This window comes from Sparus aurata, chromosome 11, assembly GCF_900880675.1.
Source record: "Sparus aurata chromosome 11, fSpaAur1.1, whole genome shotgun sequence".
Lineage (NCBI taxonomy): Eukaryota > Metazoa > Chordata > Actinopteri > Spariformes > Sparidae > Sparus > Sparus aurata.
Window position 1 is genome coordinate 13,296,893 of NC_044197.1, and position 25,688 is coordinate 13,322,580.

Here is a 25,688-nt window from a genome sequence, read left to right on the forward strand (position 1 = left end):
TACTGGGTCACAGATTCTGTGACTCTTCTCAACTTGAACTCCTGTTCCACTGATTAAATTTTTTTTTACCAATGTCTCACCTCTTAAGTAATAAGAAGTACCATGTCATTAAAATGTCTACAAAAAGACTAGAGCTTTTTATATTTTATGTTGAGAATTGCACTTACACTATCCTAAACATTATCCTCAACTTACATTAATATAAACCTAAAGAATATTTCAAACCCAGAGAAATGAAAATCTAAGTTACTCGGTTGCAGTAACTTCAAGGAAAGATTGGGAGATTGTGGAAGGAAGTCGGCAAACGTGGCTAACACTTTAAAAAATTACTTCGTCCATGGACATTTCTGCCTTAGTCAGGTAGATATATTTTCACTAGTAATAGTGGTCGCTTAATAATAAAAGACAAAAACTCCCACAATCCCATGCTACCACTTTTTTAGAGTAAGTAGCAGAGACTACAAACTGTACGTTTTAAACAACCAGATTCAGCAAAATAAATATATTTTTCTTACCTTTATAAAAAATGTCCTAGGGAACACTTTCTATGAGGCCCATGCCTACAATGCATTATCAACATACACAATGATTTATAACCAGCATGTAATGTATTACATCTTATTAAAACACAAGGAGTTGATTACTTTACCGAAAGCATCCAATGACCACTTAAAATCGCATTATAATTATAATGCATTTTAATAGTGATTAGCCTTTAGTATAAAATGAATAATGTATTACTATGACGATTTCAATTCATTATGATCCTTGAAAGAATATCTAGTGACCAGCAATTATAAAGTATTGATAATTGGCCTAATGAATATTTATGATGGCTTATGATTATGCAGCACTATGGGTGCATTAAAACACAATATACTAGAACAAATATGCTAAAAATGTGTTATGATGCGTTATAGACATGGACTTCAAAAAAAGGGTTACCAAAACTTCCACTCTTCTCTCTTGAGAAATTAGTGGAGGTGTCAGCTCATTCCCTCTCACAATTAATGTATACAGTCCCTCCCCTTTAATCACCTTGTGTAAACTTTATTGACTTGGCTACCCTAACAAGTGGCTGAGAGGCGTGTTTGCTCTGGCCTCTGGGGTTTGGAATTCCTCGACATTGTTCTCGAGGTCTGGCACGAAAAACTGCTTCTCCAGACTTGATTCTACCCGTGATAATTGGACAGGTTCCTCTCAGGCCCTTTTTTCAGGGGCAGACTATTTTTACAGCCAGAGGTCAGCCATCACATTTATAAAACAACAACCACTTGTTAAATTGGAGTTGAGGGTTAATCGTTAAAAATAGTCTGATGGAAAACATTGTTAATGTCATAATAAATTTCGCAGATGGGTAAAATAGAACATCGTGACATTAAGTTGTGACTAATGCTTTTCACATTCGTAGCCATGGCATCAGGGCCATACAGTGGTGAGATGATAATATTTGAAAACTGGATCCAGTTTCTGTGGTCGTCCCAGTGTCACCACCGAAATCACTGCAGTTGATTTAGAAGACATTCCACAAATGTGACACACATGGTTCTCCCTAATTAAATTAAGTTACCGTTATGAACAGTGAGGCTTCACTGCCACGTCAGATCTTGTAGGCAAATGAGAAAACACTGTGAATGTGAAAGTTCTGCTCCCAAAAAAAAAAAAAAAAGAACAAAACAAAACAAACAGAAAGGAAATCAGGGTGGGAACATGTTTCCCAACTCACTGAGAGCAAGTCATCAGGAACCGCTGTGCTGGGGGGCCGAAGCCTGAAACAACACTGATGTTGCTGAAACTCATGGCATCTCTCTGACTTGCAACAGAGGCTGACCATTCAGACTAGCAGAAACAGCATTTGCAATCCATTCTAGCAACAAGAAGATAATAAGATAAACAGGCCAACAAACCAGCCCCAAGTCTTTAAGAAAAAAAATAGGACAAGCAATGCATGAAAGATGGGAACCTTTACTAAGAGACCACAAGCTTGAACCATGGACAAAACATACTATGATTGAATTTTCTTGATTGTTACTGAACTGATTTAACTTCTAAATCTCTGGGGCAGTCCCTTCTGCACTTAACAGTACCTCATAAGATTTCCTGAAAGCTTTACATTGTCCTGTGCTGTCATAACACAGACCTATCAGAAATGAGTTCACAACGGACAAATACTGTGTTCACTTTGCATGTCTCTCTGAACACCGCAGCTGTCCTGACATCACCCCTCAATGCAACACACGGAGAGATCCACCCTTGGTCAGAGTAATGTCCTCTATGACACCATTCAAGCTGTCTGAACTACAATTACATAACGTACGTCGTTCCAATCAAACCCCACAGGTGCAAACAAAGCAGAGGCCAACAATGATCATCTGTGGTTTGTTTGCAGCTCTATGAAAACCATCGAGTTTCCGGGGCTATTATTCTGACGACCAGCAACTTATTTACAAAAAAATGACTCATTTAATTACATATTAAATGAAGGAACTATCATGAGTACAAGAGGAACAAACAATTCAAGCCACAAAGTACGTCATGGTGCGTGCTGAGCGTGCAGCTGCATCCTTGTCTTACCCTCAGTTAAGAAGTTTTTTTTTTCCATTACAAAGTGAAAAATCATTAAAGCTGATGTTGTTTTTTCACTTGAGGCCTAATTTGTGTCTTTATATAACTTTTCCTTCAGTGTGGAAACTTTCACCATCATAAATACAAATGTGTAAACGTTTGACTTCAACAGTTTATTTTCACATGCAGAAATTAAAGTTAATGGTTTGTGAAATTCCAATAAATACTAAAAAATAGGGGAAGATGAGAAACAAAAACTTTATGTTGGAGGGGTTCCAGTCCGAGTGTGAACATGGCAACCACATCAACATAGTAACCTATCGAGCAAGTGTATGCATGACCTGCACATGTCCATGCGACGAAGTACAAGCGTGCAGCTGCCAGCAAATGCACACAGGCGAGTCCTCGCATGTCTATGCACACAAACACAACTCTTGAAGGAAGTCCTGTTAAAAGGCCTTGTCTAATAAATTGCTTGGACACATTCTTAGTAAGGCAGAAACTTAAAGAGTTTGACCTCAGAAGGAGCTTGTGAGCAAAAATTCCCACAGATTAAAGAGTGAGATATAAAGCAGAGAAAGATACTCTTCCACTGAGAGCAACACGAATCAGGGTGGTGTTGATAAGGGTAATGTGTGCACTGAGAAGATGTTTGACAAGGATGTCAAAGATTTTTTGTTGTTCTGATGTTTTGTTTGCACAATCACCTGACCATTTAGAGCTATAGACTTGATTGTTCGCTAAACAACCTCATATTTGTCCAGCGCGTAGATTGAATCTTTTCATATTTGCAGTTCAACAGTCTAACAGGTAGGGAGAATTCTAATAAAGAGTGTGGACGGGACTCACATCGTCATCCGACGAAGGGCTTCGAAGTGCGACAGAAACCAATGGAGGAACCGGGACAGGGACAGGCCTGTCATGTCTGAGCGTTGGCATGGTGACCACGTTGCTGGTAACAGCCTGCGGTGCCTGGATATGTAGCACCTGGCTCGGCTGAGACAGCACTATGGGACATCCTGAGAACACAACACATAGGCATTTTAAAATTACAGGTCTCAGTTAAACTATAATCATATTTTTACAGTATGATTATGTGATTATGTGTGTCTGTCAGTTTCATGTGTTTATGGTCTCATCCAACATTTGTCTTCATAACAAAAATATTCACAGTAATATTTTATACAAGCTGGAAGCCACATCAGTCACTTATGGAAACAGCCTCCAGCTGCAGGTGGTACAGTCCAGCTCCTTGAACCCCATTCACCTCTGGTGACCTACATTAACCTCTTGTATTTAACAGGACTCTCTGTGTTTAAAGTACAGGTGGAAAAGATGTTTACCACCTCGACCTGTGGTCTTCAACTTCCACATTCCAAACAGAGAAGTGTGTGTGTTTTATACGCATGAATATATAAACATGCATATGTGCCCGTGTTCAAAATGGATTATGGTCTGAAATGAAGAAACAAGCCAAACCTCAACAAAACAAGACAATGTTCATGTTTATAAATGTCCTGTTCATGAAGGGGCCTCGCTGAGTGAAGCCCACCCTGCCCAGTAAGACTGTGCCAGGAACCATTCCTCACACTGACCCAGCAACCTCCACCTCCAATTCTAAACATCCTGTCAGTGCTAATTGTGTAGAAGTGTTAGCCGGTGCTGCTAATGAATGTGTGTGGTGCCAACCCTGTGTCTTGTGCCCATGCTCATCATCTGCAAGAAGAATTCATGAGGATGAAAGTCAAAAGAAATTAAAAGGTCTCGGGAACACCTGTCAGCCTTGTTGTTCTTTGGAAATCCACGACTGCCCACATCAGACACTACAAAATGTAAACCCATCAGTAAATACTTCAATTTTCTTTCTTCAGTTGCTGTGACGCACAGGGCTCACTCCTCAGCTGTAACTATTGTTAAGATCTCATAACACTGAGCAGGCCTGACCTGACTTCCATCTGGGGTCCTAACTTGGGTGTCTTGGCCCTCGCCATCAGCCAACTTGGCTGCTACCAGGCAGACAAGTTCAAACTCAAGTTAAAAGAGGTCAGATCCTCCACCCACTTGGGTCCCAGGCCATGACATAAGTATTTACACTGGCATAGGTGCTACTGATGTAACACACAGAACTGACCAAACTAGTGAACCACAAGAACAACACAACAATGATGTAAATGCACGAAACACACAAAATCCCACAGCAGCCCATAAATAATCTTTGGCTTATGCGTGGTTATAAAACAAAATGTTGTGATTACACATTTATGATGGCTGATTTGTACATATTTTGGACACAGAAAAAGGAGGATCTCCTAACCCAGAGTATGCTTTACTTCCAGTTATTTGACCAGAATAGCAGGCAGAGTGAGGACTGATGATCACTAATTTACAAAAACTAAGGTTAAAGCACCCTCTGCTGGCCAGAACACAACAACTAAATCATTGTCAAAGCAAGAACAACAGCCAAATTCATCAGAAATCACCAACATGACTAAAATCATATTATCCCTACATTAAAATGACCTATGGAATACTACAAAACAACAAACTGTTTGCCAACATATCTATTGCACAGGTCTGCAATATGGTGTAATGAGGCAATGTGTGTCTATCTATATGTTGCAGAGTGAGCTCTGACCTGGAGGGGGTGCTGGTTGGATGCTGACCGGAGTTGGTTTGACCACAGGCAGCATGGTGGTCTGAAGGGGCTGGATGATGATTGTCTTGGTCTGCAGGGGAGCTGCTGCATGAGCCAAGGGCACAGCTGTAATCAGCGGTTTGGGTTGGATGGAAACTTTTGGGCCCGTCTGAATCGGCCTCTTGATTGGCTGAGCTTGTTTGGCTGGGGGGTGTGTGTCAGGGGACGGGGGTGGAAGGAGTAAGATAAGACAAGAAAACAGCACTTGTGTAAATACAAGGAGAGACTGACTGTAAGCACAGGTGAGAACATTTGCATTTACAGTTAGAGGCTGTTTCTAAGAAGCTAGTTTGTTTTCCTTCAACATTTTTATTCTTTAGAGAGACCGTTTCTGTCTCTCTTTTCTCTATGTTTGCAAGCAGGCGCAGACTTTCCCCTGGTTTTTGGACTAAGTGTACAGATTCAGATGACTATATGATGATGCTGCAGCCTCACCTCGTGTGGTCTGGCTGCTCCTCCTTGGAGCTTTCTTAGCTGGGGGAGCAATCCCAGAGAAGCCGCTGGACTCCGAGCAGAATGAAAAAGGAGAGAGCTGCGACTGTGGGGACAGGGCCTCATCCTGGACGGGGAACAAGAGAAGACATATGTCTACTAGATAGTGGACCTCTATGTTTCAAGAGATCAGCAGTAAACAAGAGCATGGCTGTAGTTCAGTGACTTGTACAGTGAAATACGGTAAACTACAAAGGTTGAATTATTTTGACTTCTGCTGCTCTGACTAATGGTCAAAGCTGTGTCATGAGAGCACAAAGGCCTGTAATTGTCATCCAAATAGGCTACAGATGAACATTGTGCAAGATTGTTTTCAGGTTGCATCAGTCATCAACAAATGTCAAGGGAAAATATAGAAATCTGTCTGACAAAATACAATTCCTGTACTGTATTACAATATACAGTATATACAGTGCATGATTTGCAGTAGGAACACAAGAAATAACATATGAATCAAGTGTCCTTGTCAATATGCAAAGACTCATGCAGACAAATGTGTCCTTGGACACAGTCAGGGTGATTCAGTTAGCAGACAAATGTTGTGGCCAGACAAAGATGAGACCCTTGTCCTTGTTTTGACACATTGCGAAAACATCTGCCTGCTAAATTATGCTAATGCCTGTGAAGTTGTCAGCACCTTATACTTAACGAGGGGGCGGAGCACAGCTCAGACTGGCAGCACATTATTAGTGTGACAAGGTGTTTAAGGCTTTTGTTAATAAGGGTCTCAAGTGTGTATGTGTGTGTCGCTATCTGAAAGCAAAGAGCAGCTGTCAATGTTTGGACACCATCTGGATGGCAACAGCGCACCAAAAGGGATGCATATGCAAATGCTCACAACCCAATAACGAGTAAGTAAGATTTGCATTGGAAATACAAGTCAACTGGTGAAAACTGAGAAGGACAAAGAGTGGAACACAGTGACTTACCTGTAAAGAGTACGGGGACAGGGCTTCCACAGAGGAAGGGGAGGGGACGGAGCTCAGAGTGTGGGCAGGTGACAGAGAGTCCACGCTCACCTCACCATCTGGATACACAAGGACAAAGACAAAGGAAAATGTGTCATATATTTAGGCTCATCAACAGCAGGCGAATGTGGTTCACTTGCAGAGTCGGAACAGATCAGATCCAATATTGGTATCAGCTGCCAAAACGGACGTTATTCACTCAGTGAATATTGGACTGACATCACAGATACCTGTACTGATCCAGAGTCTGGTGAATTCATAAATTATTAATATGTGATACTGCAGTTTTAAACCCATTGACAAAATGTAGCTGAACAAATGTATTCATTCATTAGCAATTACACAGTTCTGCAAATATATACAGTAATCATCATATTTTTTGGTTTCCCAGAATTCTTGCCACAACGTAACACAGGACAGTCTACAGCTGAGTTAGCCAGTAATACCTGGCTTGACATGTCACGAGTTTTGAGATATTTTTATTCTTGAAACACAGCAACAAAGCAGGACAGCAGCTTGTTATGTGTGTAAATAATAATATGATAATATTCCTGTATCAGAATCAGATCAGCACTGAAACAATTTTGATCAGTGCACACCCTCTTTATCCTTTATTCATGTGGTAGTAATCCTACTGTTATTTTAATTTCCTCACCGGTGCTTTACTTGATAGCTACGTGCTTCAAAACCACAAGTGTAGCTGAGAAATCCTGTCAAATAGCCACAGTATATCACTGTGCAAAAGCACATTACATGGGTGGATTACATTACATCATGGAAATATTAAACAAATAAACATCACACTCATTCAGCTCTGGTTTCCATTTTTCATGCTGAAATGTGACAGCCATGTTCACACATATGTCAACATGTGTAGCTGTACCTGTGCAGGTGCTGCCTGTGTCCACTGCATTCCACAACGGTATGTCGATGTCAAAGTCCAGGTCCGGAACCTCGCTGACCTGAGAAACCGAGCACACACATTTGAAACAGTGGGTTTGTCGGAAGGCAAATTGGAGAAACAAAGGTGTTGTGAGCAGTCTACACATTATGCATTTGATCACTAGGATCTCAAACACCATGAGGTGCAACTTGGACGCATCTTCAGTGATAAACCTTTTGCATGCGATATACATTTCATGTCAAGTTCTTACGTCATATACAGCAGGCAGAGAACGCTCAGGTAGCAGCCAATAATACTCTTGTAAAAATTCTTCTTATTGCCTTCAGTATGGCTGACACCAGTGTTTGGGGGCTGCTGCTGTTCCTTCATCACATGACCTTACATAACATATGTGCGACCACGCTGGCTAATGATGCACCTGCATTTCTAGCTCAGCTCCACTGTCAACGAGACGATTTCTGTTGCACACTTTTCATAAAAGACTTTCAGGTTTCAGCGGACAGTTTCTATTTGCCTATTTAAAGGATGAGTTACTCACATAGCCGGCGTTCTCCAGAGCCTCAAGCAGCTCATCTGCATCTCCGAGGTTGTCGAGCTCATCAAACAGGCTAATGTCTGTGTGACGACAAGCATAGTGCACACAACAGCGGGTCAAACTATTTTCCATTGCACAGTTTAAGAGACTGAACATGTCTTTGGATACCAGATTAATACAATTACTAAAACTATTTAAATGTTTCATATCATATCAGTAAATCACCAAGCACTAAGAGCAAGCAGGCATACATGGCTTTTGATAGAATTTTACTTGAGACGTGAACTGGCAATTGAGAGGAGCTTAACTAGTTGTGCGACTGTAAGAAGATTCTGTATGAATATGAAGTCAGCATCTAGACCATCTTGTTTAACTGGCTGCGCGTGCGCCTTTAAAAAAAATGTTTTAGGTGCACCAGCACATCATTTACATGCACCTGATATTACATCTTTAACTGACTATTATTAACAAATGTTATAAATGTTTGTAAACAGGAATTCATTTGTTCAAGGCAACCGTCTACACAGCTAGTTTGTGATTGTTAAAACTAATCCATCAGCTACATTTATCAGGTGCACTGATGTGACCAATGAATGTGTTTAGTCACGCTTTTTTCACAGATTTTTAGTGGCACGTGTGTCGCACCCTTGAGCCATCGAAGCATATTAGCAGAGCTTTTTTAATGTTTCTGTGATTAAACAAAATGCACACAAAGCAGTTGGTCCTAATACAGAGGATGTACACTTACAAAACATCAAAACAACTAACACATAGACAGCATAAAACTTGAGGCTCTCGAAACACAAGCTGAAAACAAAACAAGTAAAATGGCATATTAAAAAATCAAAACAAGAAAGGAGTTGTGGATGAAGCACGAGATAGGATATGAACAATACAAGTTAAGTTCTTCAAATGATGGTCCATTATTATCATTAAAAACAACTATCATGATATATACTAATAACAATAATACAAAATACATCTCACTTGTTTCATACACTAAAATGTACATGTTATCATTTTTTTGAGAGCATCACTAGCGAATGGGATTTTCTCCCCATGGTAGAATTAGGCCAGATGTACCTTTCTATGAGGTGAAATAACTATTTCACATATATTTACAAAAACAAGAATTTTAGAAAGGACACATGAGAAATTCACAAGAGCAGCAAAGCGTTCATCGCAGTTTATGAATCTTACATCATGTGCCGAGAAGCTTACAGTGACGTGTCTGTATGAGACTAGTGCACTGTGTGTGTCTCCAGCCGCGGTGCTGCTTATTATTTACATGACATCCAGACTCAGCCTGTTACATCATCACACATCATCTAAAGCTAGCATATGCTAACAACGTTAGCCAGTTAAGTACCAGTTTGTACCCCAGATGTGTGACAGTTACTGAGGCACTAGTCTCGTCACAGTGTGTATTTTATGGTCAGCTTCATTAGTTGGTTGTATCTGTTACCTCAACAACACATTTATCTACCTGTGCTTGGCCGTCTGACACTTTCTAGAACGTGCCGTTAACCGACTCTTACCCCACTCTCCTCCATGGTCGATGGAGATGGTGCCGGTCTCGCCGTCCATCACAGGATACTGTCGATGATTCTCTAAGTTTAGCTCGAAGTCGGTTGACATCCTCTTGTGAATTCATACGTTAATTATCTCAGACAAACGAGAAACAATCAAGCGCTGGTTCGTGGGACTGTTCATCATTCGGCTATTTGGGAGGAAACTTCCTGTTTGACTGGAAGGAAGATACACGTCCGACTTTACAGTCAACCTACGGATGCCGCTGAGGGACCAAAGCTTGGATTATGAAACGCGGGGGGGGGGATCTGTCAGAAAGTAGACGGTGACGCCTCTCCGCGCCACGAGGCGGCAGGATGGTGCTGCAGGCTCGGCCGCATAGTGTGTTTCGTGCTCCATGAAGTTGACCTCTCTCTTGAAAGGAGTTGAAATGTCACTGAGTTCATGACAGGACAGAGAAGAAGTAAGTGAAATGTGTTGAATATCGTGTGTCTGTATTATTATAAACATTTTGGAAATGCCCTTAATGATTCAGATTTCTTTTTTTCTTTTCTTTGCCATGCAGGCCAAGGAATTTGACTCTGATTTTAAAGCACAAGTTCACCAAAAAAAAAAAAAAAACATACCGGGGGCTTCACAGCAAAACCGTGAACAACTGACGTAGACAGGGACTTGTTTTAAACTGTAAAAAAAAAATAAAAAAAATACAACATAATGAAATATCAAATGGCTCCATACATCTCCCTGACCGGCAACATCCAAGTCTTCATGAGCCATAAGATCCCCCTAGACTTTATTTACACCCCTTATAAAGCCAAAATGTACACTTTAGCTGCTAAATGTATGCACAGACTTGCTCTCAGTATACTATTGAGTTATTAGACATACAGCTAAAACAAGGATACCATAGTTGGACTAAGATGGGTACAAATATTGTGTTTGTACAAACAAATAGGTGAACAAAAGATTGCGGAAATATATGTGGAAATATGTAGATAAAAGCAACTGTACTGTATACATCTCTATCTATCTATAGTTATACATAGTTATAGTTATATAATAGGTAGCCTATATGTAATGTTCGATGAACCCTGTCCTGATTGGCTGAACCCGATGAATAATTTGAATCAGTACATCAAAATGTTACTGCACTTAATAATTTGACCTATTTCTTTGAATGCTCATGCAGAGCACAAAATGTTTGGAATGGTGACACCCACAGATTGTACCCGCCGTGTATTTTACACAAACAAAAGCTTTGTCAGCTTCTCTTATGAAGCACGTTCTAAGACTTTGTTTGTGATTTTTTTTAAATGGCACGGGCACAGCGGTAAGTGACACTGTGTGCTAAAAATCAGTAATCCCTCGTGGACATTTCAGGTCGCTGCAAGATTAACCTGAGGTGGTCCAATTGATTCCCTGCCGGACTGGATCAGTTCCATCGTGCAAAGAACAAGCCCCCAGTCAGTCTTAACTTATTACAGCAAGGTAAATTCTAACATAGAGGTCAACCATCTGCCTATAATCTGCACTCCACCTATCACATAAAACCTAATCAACTAATGTAAGCAGTCTTATGTCATGACTCACTGGTAACTCCAATATGTTTATATGCTATTTATTCCTAAATCAGCATGGCTGTGCATCTTGTTCAAATCAAAGTTGGCCTTGCCTCAAAATAAAAATATAATCCATGTTTCTGCCTATATCACGTGTCCTGATGCTAATGATAATGCGACTGTGTCCGATTGGAGTGGTGTGGTAATGGCGTGGACGGTGTCTTTAGTCCGTGGACAGTTCAGGGCTCATCATATTGATTGTGTGTAAAGCCCCCAAGACCCAGACACGGACAGCAGATTACCAGGTTAACCTGATAATGTTGGCAGAATGGTTTAGCACGCCATCTCCATAAAATGGAGCAGAGTGCCTTGGTCATATTGCTGTTAAAGTTGCTATACAGGATCTCTAATCTTCTGTCTGAAGTGAAACATCCATTTTGGTGGTTTGTTGGGCTATATGATATGACAAAGATGACAATCAACGTGCCTACATTGATAACAATTCAAATGCACCATTCAACTGATTTAAGATTATTATGTCAACACAATCCCAGGAAATATCCTGTGGTGTATCATGCAATTTTAAGACATTCCTAGCTCTGACACTTTCACAAGATGCTTGTTCACTGATCAGTCATCAGGTCATGTAGAAGAAAGCCAGATCATCCAATGGTAACCCAATTTAAGCATTTAAACAGAGTTTGCGCAGTTAAGCTATTTGTCTCTTGTTATCTGTAGTCATGATGGCTAAAGATGCTTTACCTGCAAATCAGGGAGCTGCAAAATAAAACAGCACACAATCGTCCAGTAGAATTCAATGATCGTTAGCACAAATCTGCTTCTGCTGACAAATGTCTGTGAAAACACAAAAAGTCAAGTCTGGAACTGGTTTGCATGATATTGAGCAGCAACTGTCTGCAATAACTCCAATAATGAGTAGCAATCATGTCACCGAAGGATTAACTGTCATTGAACTGTCATGCGTGATTTAAATGATGATTTCTGGGATATTCTTTGTTTATTTCGGAGAGCATTTGTTGTGTTTGATTCTTGGCGTCCTCAGAGAGAACATTCAAATCTCAGTGGGTTGTAAATAAAGTGAAGACTTGTGACACTGCTGAAAGATACAATGACTAAAGACAAAAAGCCCCATGCTGATCAGACAATGTAAACCTAATTAGGCAGAAAAGGGGAGAAACAAAAGGTAAATGGAGTTATTCATGGCACACATGGCTTTTAATTAGTATTTAACACCACGCGAATCCATGTAAATTTGTCAGAGGCCTTTTAGTGTGTCAAGACATTTTAAGTGGATCCACAGCCTGTTTTCAATCAGACGTTTCCATATAAAGATTTTTTTTTTTTTTTTCCACTGAGGAACTGAAACAGAGTTCATCTATCACTGTGGATGTTGAAATGATGTCTGGTTTTATTTTTGTGCGATTTGCAATGATACACTGGCGTTTTTAGGAAATACTCAAAATAGTTGCATTAATTACTTCCCCCCACCCCCCATGTAAGCCACGCAAGGCAGAAGAATCCGTTGGTGAACCACTAACCTAGCAGTGAAAAGGAGCGAGAGAGGTGGAGGACGAGCTTCTTCTGAGCAAAGAAGAGAAGGGAGTTCGAGCCACATTTCATCTTTTGTGTGCCAGATTGATGACCTACGAGATGGATGATGTTCTGTAGTGCTGTGTGGCATTGTCTTATCCCGGCCGACACAAAGAGGGAGAACACTTATCATCTCAGCCTTATGTATGGAGCAGGGGGCAGGGGTTGTCAGAATGGTGAAGGGGGTCCGGGAGGGTGGGGGGTGGCGAGGTCCCTCCGATAAAGCGTGATGGAGATGGGCTAATGACAGCGGAGGCAGATGGAGAGAGCCATCTCCCATGACGACGCTGCCAGAACCTCCATCCCGGAGCCAGAGAAGGACGGACACAGAGGAAGGGAGCCAAGAAGAGGGAGAAAGTGAAAAAAGATTAGATGTGTGTGTTTGGATGTGTGCATTCATACGTGTGTGTGCTCTTCACGTGAAGTGCAGCTTTAAGACGCCCTCGCTCAGGTTTTTTGTGTTGTCCTTGTAGCTGCTCTGTGACTTGCAAGCAGGTGGCCCAGGTTCGTTGCTTGGTTTGGGATTAGGCTTTGGGACACTGTTTGGTGGGAATGGTGGTATGAATACAAAGGGATTAGTGCAAAGGGTTGCTTCATTGACTGTGTGTGTGTGTGTGTGTGTGTGTAGGGGAAGGGGAGGGTGGCCTCTGAAGTTGACTGATGGATTGGAGAGCCAACAAGAATCAAACATTGTGCTGTAATTGTGAAGAAACAAAAGAAAATCAAAGAACATGTTAAAAGATATCCAAAATAATGTGACAGGATAAAATTTTTTTAAAAAGCACAGGGTCAGTTTGGGAAGCAAGATTCCCGATGATGTGACTTTATTTACCAACATCATAAAAAAATAATAAACTGTTGAAATTTGAATTTAAAAAAAATGTCATCATGAAAACAGAAAAACGTGCATGTCCCCCCTCAGTTCCCACGTCCCTCTTCGGATGCACCAGAGAGGGGAAGAGAGAGAAAAAAGAGCCCTACCAAAATCATCTCAATGCCTTGAACCATGTGCCACCATTAGGAACACACAAAGAGAGATCTGACAAATGGCCATTTTAATGTCCCTCTTTGACTTTAATGAATTTATACGTTATCTGGCCCTAATGGAGGCTGCGGCGGAGGGGGCTGGCGTGAGGCCATAACAAATGAAAAGCTCTGATTAGTGTAGAATGAGCCGGGGAGAAAATGCCATTCATCTCGGTTAGCATCCTCCTGCGCTCCTTTATGGCTCGCTGTTTGCAAGGACGGTGGAGCCGGGGGTGCTTGTCCCATTAGCGGGGCGGCCCGAATGGCCCCCGCCGCTGAGTGGTCAGCGGGGCCGGCGTTGACGGAGCGTCTGCCCGCTCCGCAGTTCAAGACTGTGAATGCCTCAGTGCGGCTTGACTCCTGAATAACCTTCTGAGGTACCGGGAGCCTCACCCCTACATGACCCCGCACTCTGAGTAAAGGGGTGTGGGGGGGCTCCGGGGGGTACCCAGACCAGGACTCTCACTAGGTAAACAGTGGAGAGATCCCCTCAGGGAGAGACGGCAGGAGACCAAAAACAACGTTGTTAGAAACACAAATATGTATGGATGGGATACATTTTAAAACAGCAACAGATCTGACGATTAATCGGAGATAATAAATACGGATTTCAACTACAAGAAATAAAAAAATATAAATGTAAATTAAAATTTCTATAAATCTTGAATATCGTTTTTTCTTAGTAGTGGGGGAGATTTTTTTTCACATTTTGTAAAAAAAAAAAAAAAAAAACGTGACTGCGAAAAGAAGAGAAAAAAAAGGCTCTTCTGAAACCGACACCATCTCCCCCCCATCCCCCCTTTTTTGTCCGGAAAGTAACATGTTACTGTGAAAATATTGCAACACTGTCACTGCAGGAGAGATGTTTCGTCATGATCGTGTTGGAGCTTGATATCGACCACTGTTGTCATTGGGAGAAGCCCTGTTTTACCCCCCCACCCCCTCCTCTTCCTCCCTCCTCCTCCTCGTCCTCCTCCTCCCTCGCTGGGCCCCCGTGTAGAGCCGCCTTGCAGAGTTGAGTCGGGCTGGCTGGCTGCGAGAGGAATGCGCTGGGATGCGGAGCAGCACCGACTGTAGGAAATCGACGCCACAACTCGCGCATTATGGACAGTAATGATCCGTATTTACACCTCAGTAAGTACCCCTCAGCGACCCGCGTCGCGCCCCGACCAGCCTGTTGTGTTTCTCTCCGAGCTGCTGCGTTTTGTTGTGACTTTGGTTCAGAGTGCGTTTGTTTCGTGGCGTTGTCTCGAGCCCCGCTGCGCGGACTTTAACAGCCCGACTCCTGCCCGTGTCAGTCCGCTTGTTGTGCCTCGACTCTTCGCTTAAATAACCGCGTCCCAACTGTGCCGATTGTAAAAAAACGAAAGCTGCAGCCGATGCAAAAGTCAGGTGATCGTGGTAGCGCCGGTCAGGCAAGGTCAGAGGTTGGCACTTTAATTGCGCTTATGTAATTTATGGCGCTTGTCGCGCGTCTCTTGCTAAACTGTTTGAGACAGAAGCACAATTTATTGGTCTGGGGATGGCAGTGAGATCCAGGGAGAAGCGCATGAAACGGGATTGGGGAATGGCGGATTTTCTACTGATAAACAAACTTGCTGTGTGCGGTGGAGACGAGTGTGTGAGAGCCGCCCCGGTCAGCGCTGTGCCTCAGATATCCAGCTGAATGACAGCTTGGTGTGATTCCGCTCAGTAAAGCTGAACTCTGGTCCGACTCATTGACTTTGCCCTTGAACCAGTTGATGGCTTATTTTTTTTTTTCTATTATCAGGATTTCTGTGACAGCCTTTAAAATGAACAGAGAGGATTGAACAGCTTCTCCCTACCCCTAACCCTAACCAGAGTTTGCAACATGTGCAGTGCATACTGTGCATGTCCTACATAGAGAGTGTCAGGCTTGTGTTTTTGCGAGCTAAACCTCTTCTTTCCAAATGAGACTACCCTCACTGAGAGGCTTTTTCAGCTCCACTGAGTCACACACTATATGCATCATTTATCATGTGATGTTTTTTTTCTCTCTCTCTCTCCCTGAAAGATAGGCTCATTGTCAAACCACATGCAATGTGCTTCTCCACCACTGTCTTTTGAGGAGATAATAATGTGGCACTACAAGGAAACACAGAGAACCAGTCCTTTGAAGCCCCCCTTTATGTCATCGCGGATATCTCGGCACCGTTTGGAGGGGCTGAAAATTGTTTCAATAATGAATGTGGCTCCCGGGGGGAAATGAGAGGACATCTGGATGTGAGAGCATGTAGAGGGAAGCCCACAGTGTACAGAGCAGTCCCCCTGGGCTATGCAGTCTTTCATGTCTGTCTTTAAAGACTCACTCTGATCAGAGAGTCGTGGTATCCTCAGATTTAGGGAGGGCATCAGACAGTGCGCAGATCAGCTGTTACTGAGCAGTCATTAAGTATTTGATATACCAAGCAGGCCTGAAGATACTCTCTGCTTACAGCTACACTGTTGTCTGTAGTCTGTCAAACTTTTTTTGTTTTTTACCTCCACCAAGGAGATTATAATTTGGCCCGTGTCCATTTGTTGGTTTGTAAGCAAGAATACACAAAGCCCAGGGCAGGGCCCAGAACAGTCACCATTACCTTTCAGTGCGACTCTGGATAAAGAGATTGATCCAGGATTCTTTCTCTCATTTTCTTTTACATTGCGAGATGGAGCCTTTTTCAACATTTGTCATTATTTTGTCAGGAAATACTGAGTGGATTTTGATTAATAAAATCATCAGGCGTGCATATGTTGTAAACATGTTGTATCTAATATTGGATTAGGCTCAACTGAATCAACAGGGACTGTAACGTATGTGATTCTATTTTTGAAACAGTTCACTCATGCGCTGTATTTGTCACTTTCCTTGTAATTGACGCATTTCTAATTGAAATTCCCAATATATTTTAGGGTTAATCAAACAGTTTAGCGAGAGTTACCATTTAAAACTCACTAATCTTAAACATTTTGATGAATTTGGTGAAGTGGTTGTCCAATTATGGTCCAACAGTAATGCTGTCGCAGCTTTTCCCTGCCCGCAACGACTATGCAGTCTGGGCTAATAAAAATATTAGTGATTTTTGTTTGATCAACAGCTTAAAGTGCTGATCATTCAGCTGAATCAGTTGAGGAAAGTCACCTTTGGTGACATGATAAAAGTTCAAAGCCACTGAGCTACTTTCTGAGTGAAAGACACAACTGCCGACAGGTCATTTTAATGGAGGAACTTTCCTTGTTTTGTCTGTGTGGCGGCCCACAAGTATGATTTATGACGTGTTTTAGTGTCAACAGCTCAAACACTAAACACATGAAAAACAGGGGCATAGACACAGCTCATTCCTCGACTAGGAGACGATCACTCTCAAGTGAATTTGCTCGCTTTGTGACCTGACATTAGTGTGCAGTGGTGAAGCAGCGTGAAGTCAAAAAACCAGTCTGGTGATTATTTGCGAAATTGTTTCGTGATCTCCTCAGCTTTTCCCAGACATGTTATGTTTCAGCAGGTTTGATTTAGGCCTGCCCCAGTAGAATCAGCATTTTTTTCTTTTTCTTTTTTAAAACCTCCTCCCGGCACTTCAGCATTTTTTATTTTCCGTCAGTGGAAGCGATCCTAGACGCGCTGACAGGTCGGGCAACCCACTCGCTGCTTTCGACAGCAAGAAAGCTCGCAGTTCAAGGAAGTCGTGGCAGAAAGAAGAACGGGATGGGAGAGTGAGGGGAGCCAAATAAAGGGGAAGTGGAAGGGGTGGTGGTAGGGGGGTTGGGGGTGGAGTGAGAGGTCACTCTAGTTGATGTGAGCTCTCATCACTCGCCAGGGGTCATAGATTCACCTCCCCAGTGCTCACACACAGAGGCAGAGAAGGGACACAGTCACTGCTTCACAGCTGCAAATATGTGGCCTTCCTATATATGCATAGCTTATTGTACCGCAGAATGAGATCCCGATATCATGTGACTTGAAAGAATGCAGGTGGTGCAATTTGACTGTGAAGTCCCGGCAGTATTAAACCCGCTCTCTTAACGGCCGATCCCTGCACAGAGCATTCCCCCACCCACTCCTGCAGAGATAAATAAACCACACAGGTAGAGGGTGTGGCTCTCTGCAGGTATTTGTTTAAGAATTCTGTAGCTTGAGACCTGCAGTGCAGACACGTGCGTTAGCACACAACACATGCAACATATTTATTTCCAGGACCTTTGGATTGAGTATGTGTATTTGTGTGTCAGTGTAAAAAGAGTCTGCTTGTCTTGGCTGTGTGCGAGTGGGTGCTAATTGTGAGAACAGGATGAGGGAAAAGAAGGGGCGTCAAGGAAGGAGGCCATTCTCTGGGCTAATTGCCAGTAATTAGTCATTAGTGAAGAAGGTCAAAGCCTTGATTTAATTCCAGCTTTAATCAAGCAGAGAACCTTGAAAGGCCCACAGGCTGCAGCCGTGTTAGGTTGTGAGACGTTTATAGCTGTTTCTTTGCTAATTGTGCAGGAACAACATACATGCCTCACACGGACGCACACACTGAGTTTAATTTACCACTGAACGTTATGCGTTACACATCCACCTGATCTAAAGCATCTGTCCGTTTCAGTGTTTGTTTTTGGTTATTTAATAAATTGCAAGGGATAACAGCTGAATGTATGACTACACTGTGCATTAAATGTCGAATAAATTACCAGCCTCTCATGACGGTGTATCATTGTCCAGAGTAATTGCTATGGATTTAAACTGAGACTGTGTTTCTAAAAGCAAAGTTATTTCCAATCGTCACTGGTACAAACACTAGGGGCAACACTCTTTGTTGACTTCTAATAAAATCAGTGCGGTGGTGGAAGAAATATTAAAATTGTTTCAAGTAATCAATACTTTATAAGATTGTTATTATTGATTTATGTCAATATGGTCGAGGTGGAGCTCATTTGAACTCCATATATTGTTGAGTAGAGAGTAAAAATATATATTTAGAGACTGATAATGGGTTTTATCTGTACAATCGTGATGCTAAACATAACTAATACTAGAGTGCATCCCTCCGCCAAGGCCAAACAGTCCTCCTTAATTCAATCCTGCCTAATCCAATATCAATAATATAGCTTTTTAAGTCCACTAGATCCGTATTATTATTTGGATCCACATCAAAATGAACCCACTTATAGAAAACCAGCCACAATACACCAGATTGTTTTCATCATGATCTATTTAGTATTCAATTTAGAGATTAACAACAATGTTGAAAACCTGAAACCCACCCTGTCTCGCAATATTAAGGAAAATGAGAAAAAATTTGTGGATTTGCCCCAAACATTAATGAGGTTAATTGTGGGCTAAGACCCATCCTCCTTCCAGGATTTGTAGAAATCAGTTCAGCAATTTTTGTGTAATCCTGTTGACAAAGCAACCAACAATCAAACAGAGTAATATTCACCTCTGAAATGTAAAGGAGTGGAAGAATAAAGAAGAAGTAGAACCTCAAAACCATACGGAAGTATAGTTCTTACATAAATACTTTTCACCCCCTGCATAGTTAAACAGTGTCCTTTAATATACCAAGATAGTGATGAAACTATGAGTTGATTAACAGCAAATTAATCAGCCACTACTCAGTAGAGTGCATACCTCCGCCATGACCAACAGTCCCTTAAAGTTCAATTCAATCCAATATCAAACTCTGTAGCACTGTATCACTCTAAACTTTAAACCACCCCTAACTGCTAAACCATAATTTAAGCTCACCAGATCTAGGAGCCGCATCAAGTTGTCCTCCCTTGTAGATACCAGCCACCTGAATATGCCTGATTTTGTTTCATGTATTCCCTCCGAAGTGAACAGAAATGTTGAAAAGCTCCTTCTCTCACTAAGTTAAAGAAAATGAGAAAAACATTTCTGGATCCATCATTTTAGCTAGATGTGCACCAAAAGTTAGTGGGGACTATTCTGATGTCAGACCCATCGAAGTTTCATAGAAATCTGTTCAGTAGTTTGTGTGATCCTGCTGATAAGCCAACAAACAGTGGACATGGGCAAAAACATAACTTCCTTGGCATAAGGAACAATTTTTGATAACTGATCACTTTTTAAAAAGGGTACAAATCATACATTTGTGTTATGATAAACGTATGCATGTTATGCCTGTTCCTGACCGTTGACAAATGATCAAGTCACCATGACTTTATGTGATTAGTTCACATCACGTGACAGGATGGTGTTTTTGACACATTTACAACATTTATTTTATCGAGAAAAATCTGATTTTTTGTTTCTCTCAGTCTTGAATCATTGTGTATCGAGTATCTTTCAATTTTTGGCACGTTTGCTGCATAGAAAAGCAAAGTGAAAATGTCACCATTAGTTCTGGAAAGTAGTAATGGGCATTTTTCACTATTTTCTGACTTTTTATAGACAAAACAATAAGTCACTTAAACACAGATTGATCAATAGGGAAACTGTTTTCAGCCCTGAGTCAGTCCCAAAACAAGGACATGATCAGAAAGTTCACGCACCACAGAACTCGACTTAGAGTTATACATTAAAGGTGCACTATGTAGTTTTTGGGAAGAAAGATCTACATTGACTAATCTTTTATGCCTAAACAAGCTAAATAAACAAACCCTCTTTGTTTTCATGATGGAATAAACTGAATAAACAAACTAACCTTATAAGAAAACACAATTTCATCCTGTTTTACTTTGTTTACATGTGGCGGACTCTGCCAACTTTCTAGCTTCGGCCAGTGATTGGGGGGGCCTTATTTGCCTCTGAGAACGGCTTGTTTATTCAGTTATGGAAAAAATAAATATTTCTGAGTTTATATAATCACCTCATTAATATTGTAAATGCTGAAATTCTGAAAACAACGCAATGCCCCTTTAATAGGATGGCTCAGTAGACGTTGGTTTGACGAACCAGTCAGAGTTCTTTACTGTTCACTCTGTGACCCACAGGAGCACCAATAGCAGCAACAGGTATCAGCTAAGTACAATAGATCTCATTAAACACATCCAGCGTAATAAAGAACGTGCTCAAAACCTCGCTTGGCTATTCTGAGTGGGCTGCTCCTCTCTCACAACCACAACTGGAAGCATGCACTCATTAATACGACACGCAAGCACATTGCTGTTGTGATGTTGTTCTGCTGTTCACTCACTTCTTTTTTCCACTGCCTTTTCCCTACAAATGTCTACTCAACTGAGCGTGTTGCATGATAACGTCCTTCCTGTTGTCAAAAATCGCTGCTGGCAAGGAGGGGAGGACTTGAAGAGGAAATCGGTCAAGGGGCGTCTCTGCTTCTTATTCAAGGATGTAAAAGATTTACAATTTGTAGAGTGTTCTTGACAAAAATAACAATGAGATTATTAGAAGTTCAGATGTGTACCCTAAATTTAGGGCTGCCAATTATCCTCTTCCCTCGTCTTCATTGTCCATGATACGTCTATGAATGCTAATTATGGCTCAGGGTTAATTTGGCGTGTTTTATGTGGGCCATGACACATTAATATAACACAGCATGCATTAAAGATGGACTGTATTATTTTAGCGCCTAATCTGATAGAAAGGCAAGTGTCTCCCCCTCCGTCTTCCCTTCTTCTTGAGTTGTTGCGGCTGAGTCTCTTGCCAGGTTACTGTCAGGGGATCCGGTTACTGGTGGCTATCCTTCAAACACTGTATAGACATTTGATCCAGCCTTGTGCAGGTGCACTGCACAAGAAAACTCTTTTGAGGCATATAAGTAAAATAGATGTACACATGCTCCGGAGGGCCTCTCAAGTTTTCAGTGCTGTCTTTCAAAGGGTCTTTCAAAAGCGGGCGAACATTCGATAGGGGTGCAGGATAAATTAAAAAGAGCAGCTGTGGGCTAAAATCAGTGCCAATTTCACATTTATTGGCTCGTTCTATTTCCAGGTGACAATGATATGACATACAGCCATGGCCAAGAATTCATGCTTGCTCTGCCAGAGACATATTATGCTTATACTCGTGTTCATAATTTTATTTTGGGTTACTATTTAGATAGGTCCATATGCTTTAACACTCAAAAAACACATCAGTTTTCTGACATATGATTGGTCAGTTTGCACACGCCCGAGCCAGCACCGCTCACTTTGTCTCTTGTCCGCTCTGTCGTGTTTTTCAGCTTCCAGTTAGCTTCACTTCACGCAAATGTGGGATATGGTGTCACAGTGTTGTCAAGAAGACGCATTATTCAAGGCCGGGCTACTGGTGAAGCATTTTGGGAGCAGTATTTTCTGTGGGAGGGAGGAGGTTTGAACTTCGAGCTTTTGACTGTTCAAGACATTTTACATGCACAAAAAACTTTACAACACGCTGAAGGAAGGGAAAAGGCCGAAAAAGCATTTCTTATTCTTTTTTGCAGGCTGATTTTACTGCCTTTTGTTTCAGCTATAACCACTTACTCACTATTATTAAAAGCCTGCTCTGCTAAATGCAGTCTTGACAGAGTCAGACTAAAGATTGAATCCTCCATGCCTATATGGGTTTTGTAGTTTATTTAGGTTCCCTAAGGCTTTGTTGTGCTTTGTCCCTCATTGCCTTCAAGGTATATTTTTGGCCCGTGTCTGCACCTGGATTTTCACTTTGCTGTGTGCTTGCTTGACCATCCTAGCACACCGAAAAAAAGACAATTCCTGACTTCCTGGAATGCTGCAGCACTTATTAAACACACAAACATACTAACAATGTTCACACAGGCAGGAACAACAGAGCCGTTAAGCATGCATGCTGGCACGGTTATTTCTTGTGTGAGGAGGAATGAAAGATGTTTTGCGGTAGATAGAATAGAGAGGGAATTCCTATATGCTTACGAACACTTCCTGTCACCTCCTTTGTCGACACTTTTATTAATACAACCTACATATGAGACAGAAAGTCTATTACTAAGGGAAAAAAATGAGGAAATATTCGGAAACAGAAAGTCATTGACACATATTAACCTCTGTGGACAAGAGGAACATCAGCGGTGTACTGTCTTCCCATGCTCTCCAGTCCTGATCCCTTTTAAGAGGGAGTAGTCGGAAACTTCTGGTGGCACTGTACTCTTGAGTGTGACCCCCACCTTTTGCCATGACCAGCCATACCCCCTCTACCAATGTCAGACACGCCACTCTGCTAATACAACAGGTGTCTCTGCACAGATAGTTTTACCAACACCGAGAAAGAGAGCGAGCAAGAGAGAGACACAAGATGAGTGGGCGGTAGGAGAGCTGATTTGTGCAGCAGTGGGGCAGCAAACAGTTCCTGTGGGATTGATCTCTGGGGAAGGATAATCTGGGTAATCCTATAACCGGTGCCGTTGGACTCCGCCTCTTTTGCTCTTCACTAACCCGCCCCACCCCTCTTTTCCAAGTCGACCCGTCCGTTCCTGGTCTGTCCTGAAAAAGAGTGCATGCAGCATTTTTTAGCTTGTCACCGCACCAACACTCGAGCCTGAGTCCTGGTCCTGAGCGACTGGCGTCCTGCCAGCGCCACGCTTGCACCCGAAGGCATGTGGCACCCCGTGGCATCACCTGCAACTGGAGGCAGCCCTGGGAGGGAGATAGGTTACAGCCACTGTGAGTAGCCGGGTTTTGTCCTGTCTGTGTGTTTGTGTCTGTTTGTTGGAAAGGAAGCCATTGGAATGAGTGCTAGGGGTTGAACTACGTGGTGAAGGATGTTGCTTTTCTGCCTCACTGTTGTACTAAAAGTGCACAGATGCTTCGCGGTAAAGCCTCTAATCCCTGTGCACACTCCGGACAAGTTATTTTGAATTTATTTCCCCAGCGGGAAAAATGTGCAACAAGCAGGGCAAATTCATCCGTGGAGCTTCTTTGCTTTTTTTCCATATAGATCAGAAACATTTCTTATGTTGTTCGGATGGGGTTGAATCTTTCAGTCCAGATTTTTTGATCGTATCGGCACCCAACAGCTCAGTTTCTTTCCTTCAAAATCATTGGATAAGTTTAACCAGCTGTGACAGGTACAAGGCTTGGCTGTTGGCCACTACAATCGAAAACTTGTGACTCACTCGGGGTCTCAGATGAGGTCGGTGCGGATGCCACTCAACATAACGGGACGCTTCCAGCTCTCATTGCCTTGTCCTTCACTATCTGTTTATCTCTCAACACTTGTCCCTTCCTATTAGCCCTCTCCATCCTGCTCTCCTTCTCTGTGTCTGCTGCCTGTCACCCTGCATCCTTCCATCAACGCTTGCACCGATGAGGCTTTTTTTAATTCTTGTCGTCCTTCCCGTGTTTTAAGAGGTGTAGGAGGTGATGATGTGAGTTCACTGCCACGCATATTGCAGTCAGCCTTTTTTTTAAAAAACTGCTCACTGTGCGTGCATGTGTCATGTGTTTGTAGTAGAGCACCGATTCTTTTCACCATTGTCCTTGCAAGAAGCATGTGACACGTTTACAACTGTGGTTCCTCCTTGCTGAAAACCGTGAATATGTTCATTCATTCTGCGTGTCTGGGTTGAAGTAAGGAAAGAGAAAAGCTGTCGAACTTCACAGAGTGTTTTCCAGCCTGGGACGTTGACCTGAGAGAACAAAAAACTTTGATGCTAATCCAACTGCGGTGCATGTACAAGATGTCAGGATGATTAAAAACATGATGCTCAAAAAAAGGCCACTTACGAGCATCTTAAAACTAGAACCCCACCGATGTTTGATTTATGGTTTCAATACTGATATTAGAAAAGTAAATAATTCATATCAAAATGAATATATGTATTATACATATCTTAAAATTGTGGCCTATATACAGAGTTATTTTACATTAGTCTGACAAATATGGTTATGAAGCACTTGGGGACAAAACAGTGTTACTTATTTAATTTGTTATTTATTTATTATTAATCCCATGCATCTTCTTCTGCATTATTCTTTAAAAGAGAGGTTTTTTTTTTATATCAGCAGATACCTGCCAACATATACACCGATACGATATATCTGTATCTATAGGTTTTCGTGTTTTCGCATTGAATTTAAAGAACATTACAAGTTTGTGTATTGATTTTATCTGTGTTCCAGACAGCAAATAGTTTCAGTTCATACCAATATGGTTTGAGAAGCTAGCTCACTCAATAATTTCACTTGCTTGATACATACTTGAAATGCTGAAAAGAAGAAGCCCATCAGATAATAAACCTGGAAGTTAAAACAATGTTCCGCTTCTAGCTGTTTTTGAGTCATTGCGTGATGATGTTCACGCTGTGGTTGTGGGAAGGTAAGAAGTAAACTGAAAACCGATATTGTTTGGATTGTGATGGTGATAAGCAGCTGCATGAAATTCAGTAAATAAGGCTTTTTAGCCATGCTAGCTGTTTGGCTTTACAGATGGATCTGTCCATTGGACCACAGTCATGTTTCCCTCAGGATGAATGTTTGCATTGCCTTTGGAAGCACACTAGCATTGTGACTTCAGCATTTAGTTCAAAGCAGTTCAGCCTCACTGAGCAGCTAGCCCTGCTGTAGATAGTTAGCCCTGTCGGTGCAACATTGTCATTGAAAATTTGCAAAATCAGCTTAATAAAATGCTTATTGATGTGCATTTCCATCCACTATTGTAATGCTAAGATTAGTTATAGGTTCATCGAGATGAACGGGTGCCATCAGATGTTTGCAGGAGAAGAGCACCAGTCGAAACCTCAAGCAATGAAGAAAACGCCACGCCACATGTTACCCTTGTGTTAGTTTCATATTTTAATTTGGGGGAAGGTTCCGATCTCCTCTCCAAACAGGGATGATGTTTTTCATCATCAGCCTCAATTATCATTTCTCGCATGCCTGCTGTCCGTCCTTACATATTCATATT

General features: G+C 41.9%; 2 protein-coding genes across 5 annotated transcripts in view; one reads left to right on the plus strand and one right to left on the minus strand.

Annotated features, from left to right (window-relative positions):
- The window catches only part of atf6 (activating transcription factor 6), a 34,490-nt gene extending 24,537 nt beyond the window's left edge, over window positions 1-9,953 (minus strand). The window contains exons 1-7 of the mRNA XM_030434184.1: window positions 9,698-9,953; window positions 8,163-8,239; window positions 7,604-7,682; window positions 6,682-6,779; window positions 5,696-5,819; window positions 5,201-5,404; window positions 3,415-3,584 (exon numbers count right to left, since the gene is read on the minus strand). Coding sequence (XP_030290044.1) covers window positions 3,415-3,584; window positions 5,201-5,404; window positions 5,696-5,819; window positions 6,682-6,779; window positions 7,604-7,682; window positions 8,163-8,239; window positions 9,698-9,797 — 852 coding nt within the window. The 5' untranslated portion in view covers window positions 9,798-9,953. The remainder of the gene's footprint in view (window positions 1-3,414; window positions 3,585-5,200; window positions 5,405-5,695; window positions 5,820-6,681; window positions 6,780-7,603; window positions 7,683-8,162; window positions 8,240-9,697) is intronic.
- Window positions 9,954-14,855: 4,902 nt separating this feature from the next.
- Window positions 14,856-25,688, plus strand: part of rxrgb (retinoid X receptor, gamma b) — a 32,204-nt gene continuing 21,371 nt past the window's right edge. The window contains exons 1-2 of one of the 4 annotated variants that reach the window (XM_030434277.1): window positions 14,898-15,019; window positions 23,242-23,446. In XM_030434277.1, the coding sequence (XP_030290137.1) occupies window positions 23,380-23,446 (67 nt within the window). In that variant the 5' untranslated portion in view covers window positions 14,898-15,019; window positions 23,242-23,379. Of the gene's footprint in view, window positions 15,020-23,241; window positions 23,447-25,688 lie in introns of all 4 variants that reach the window. The other 3 variants (XM_030434278.1, XM_030434279.1, XM_030434280.1) reach the window with 3 other exon arrangements.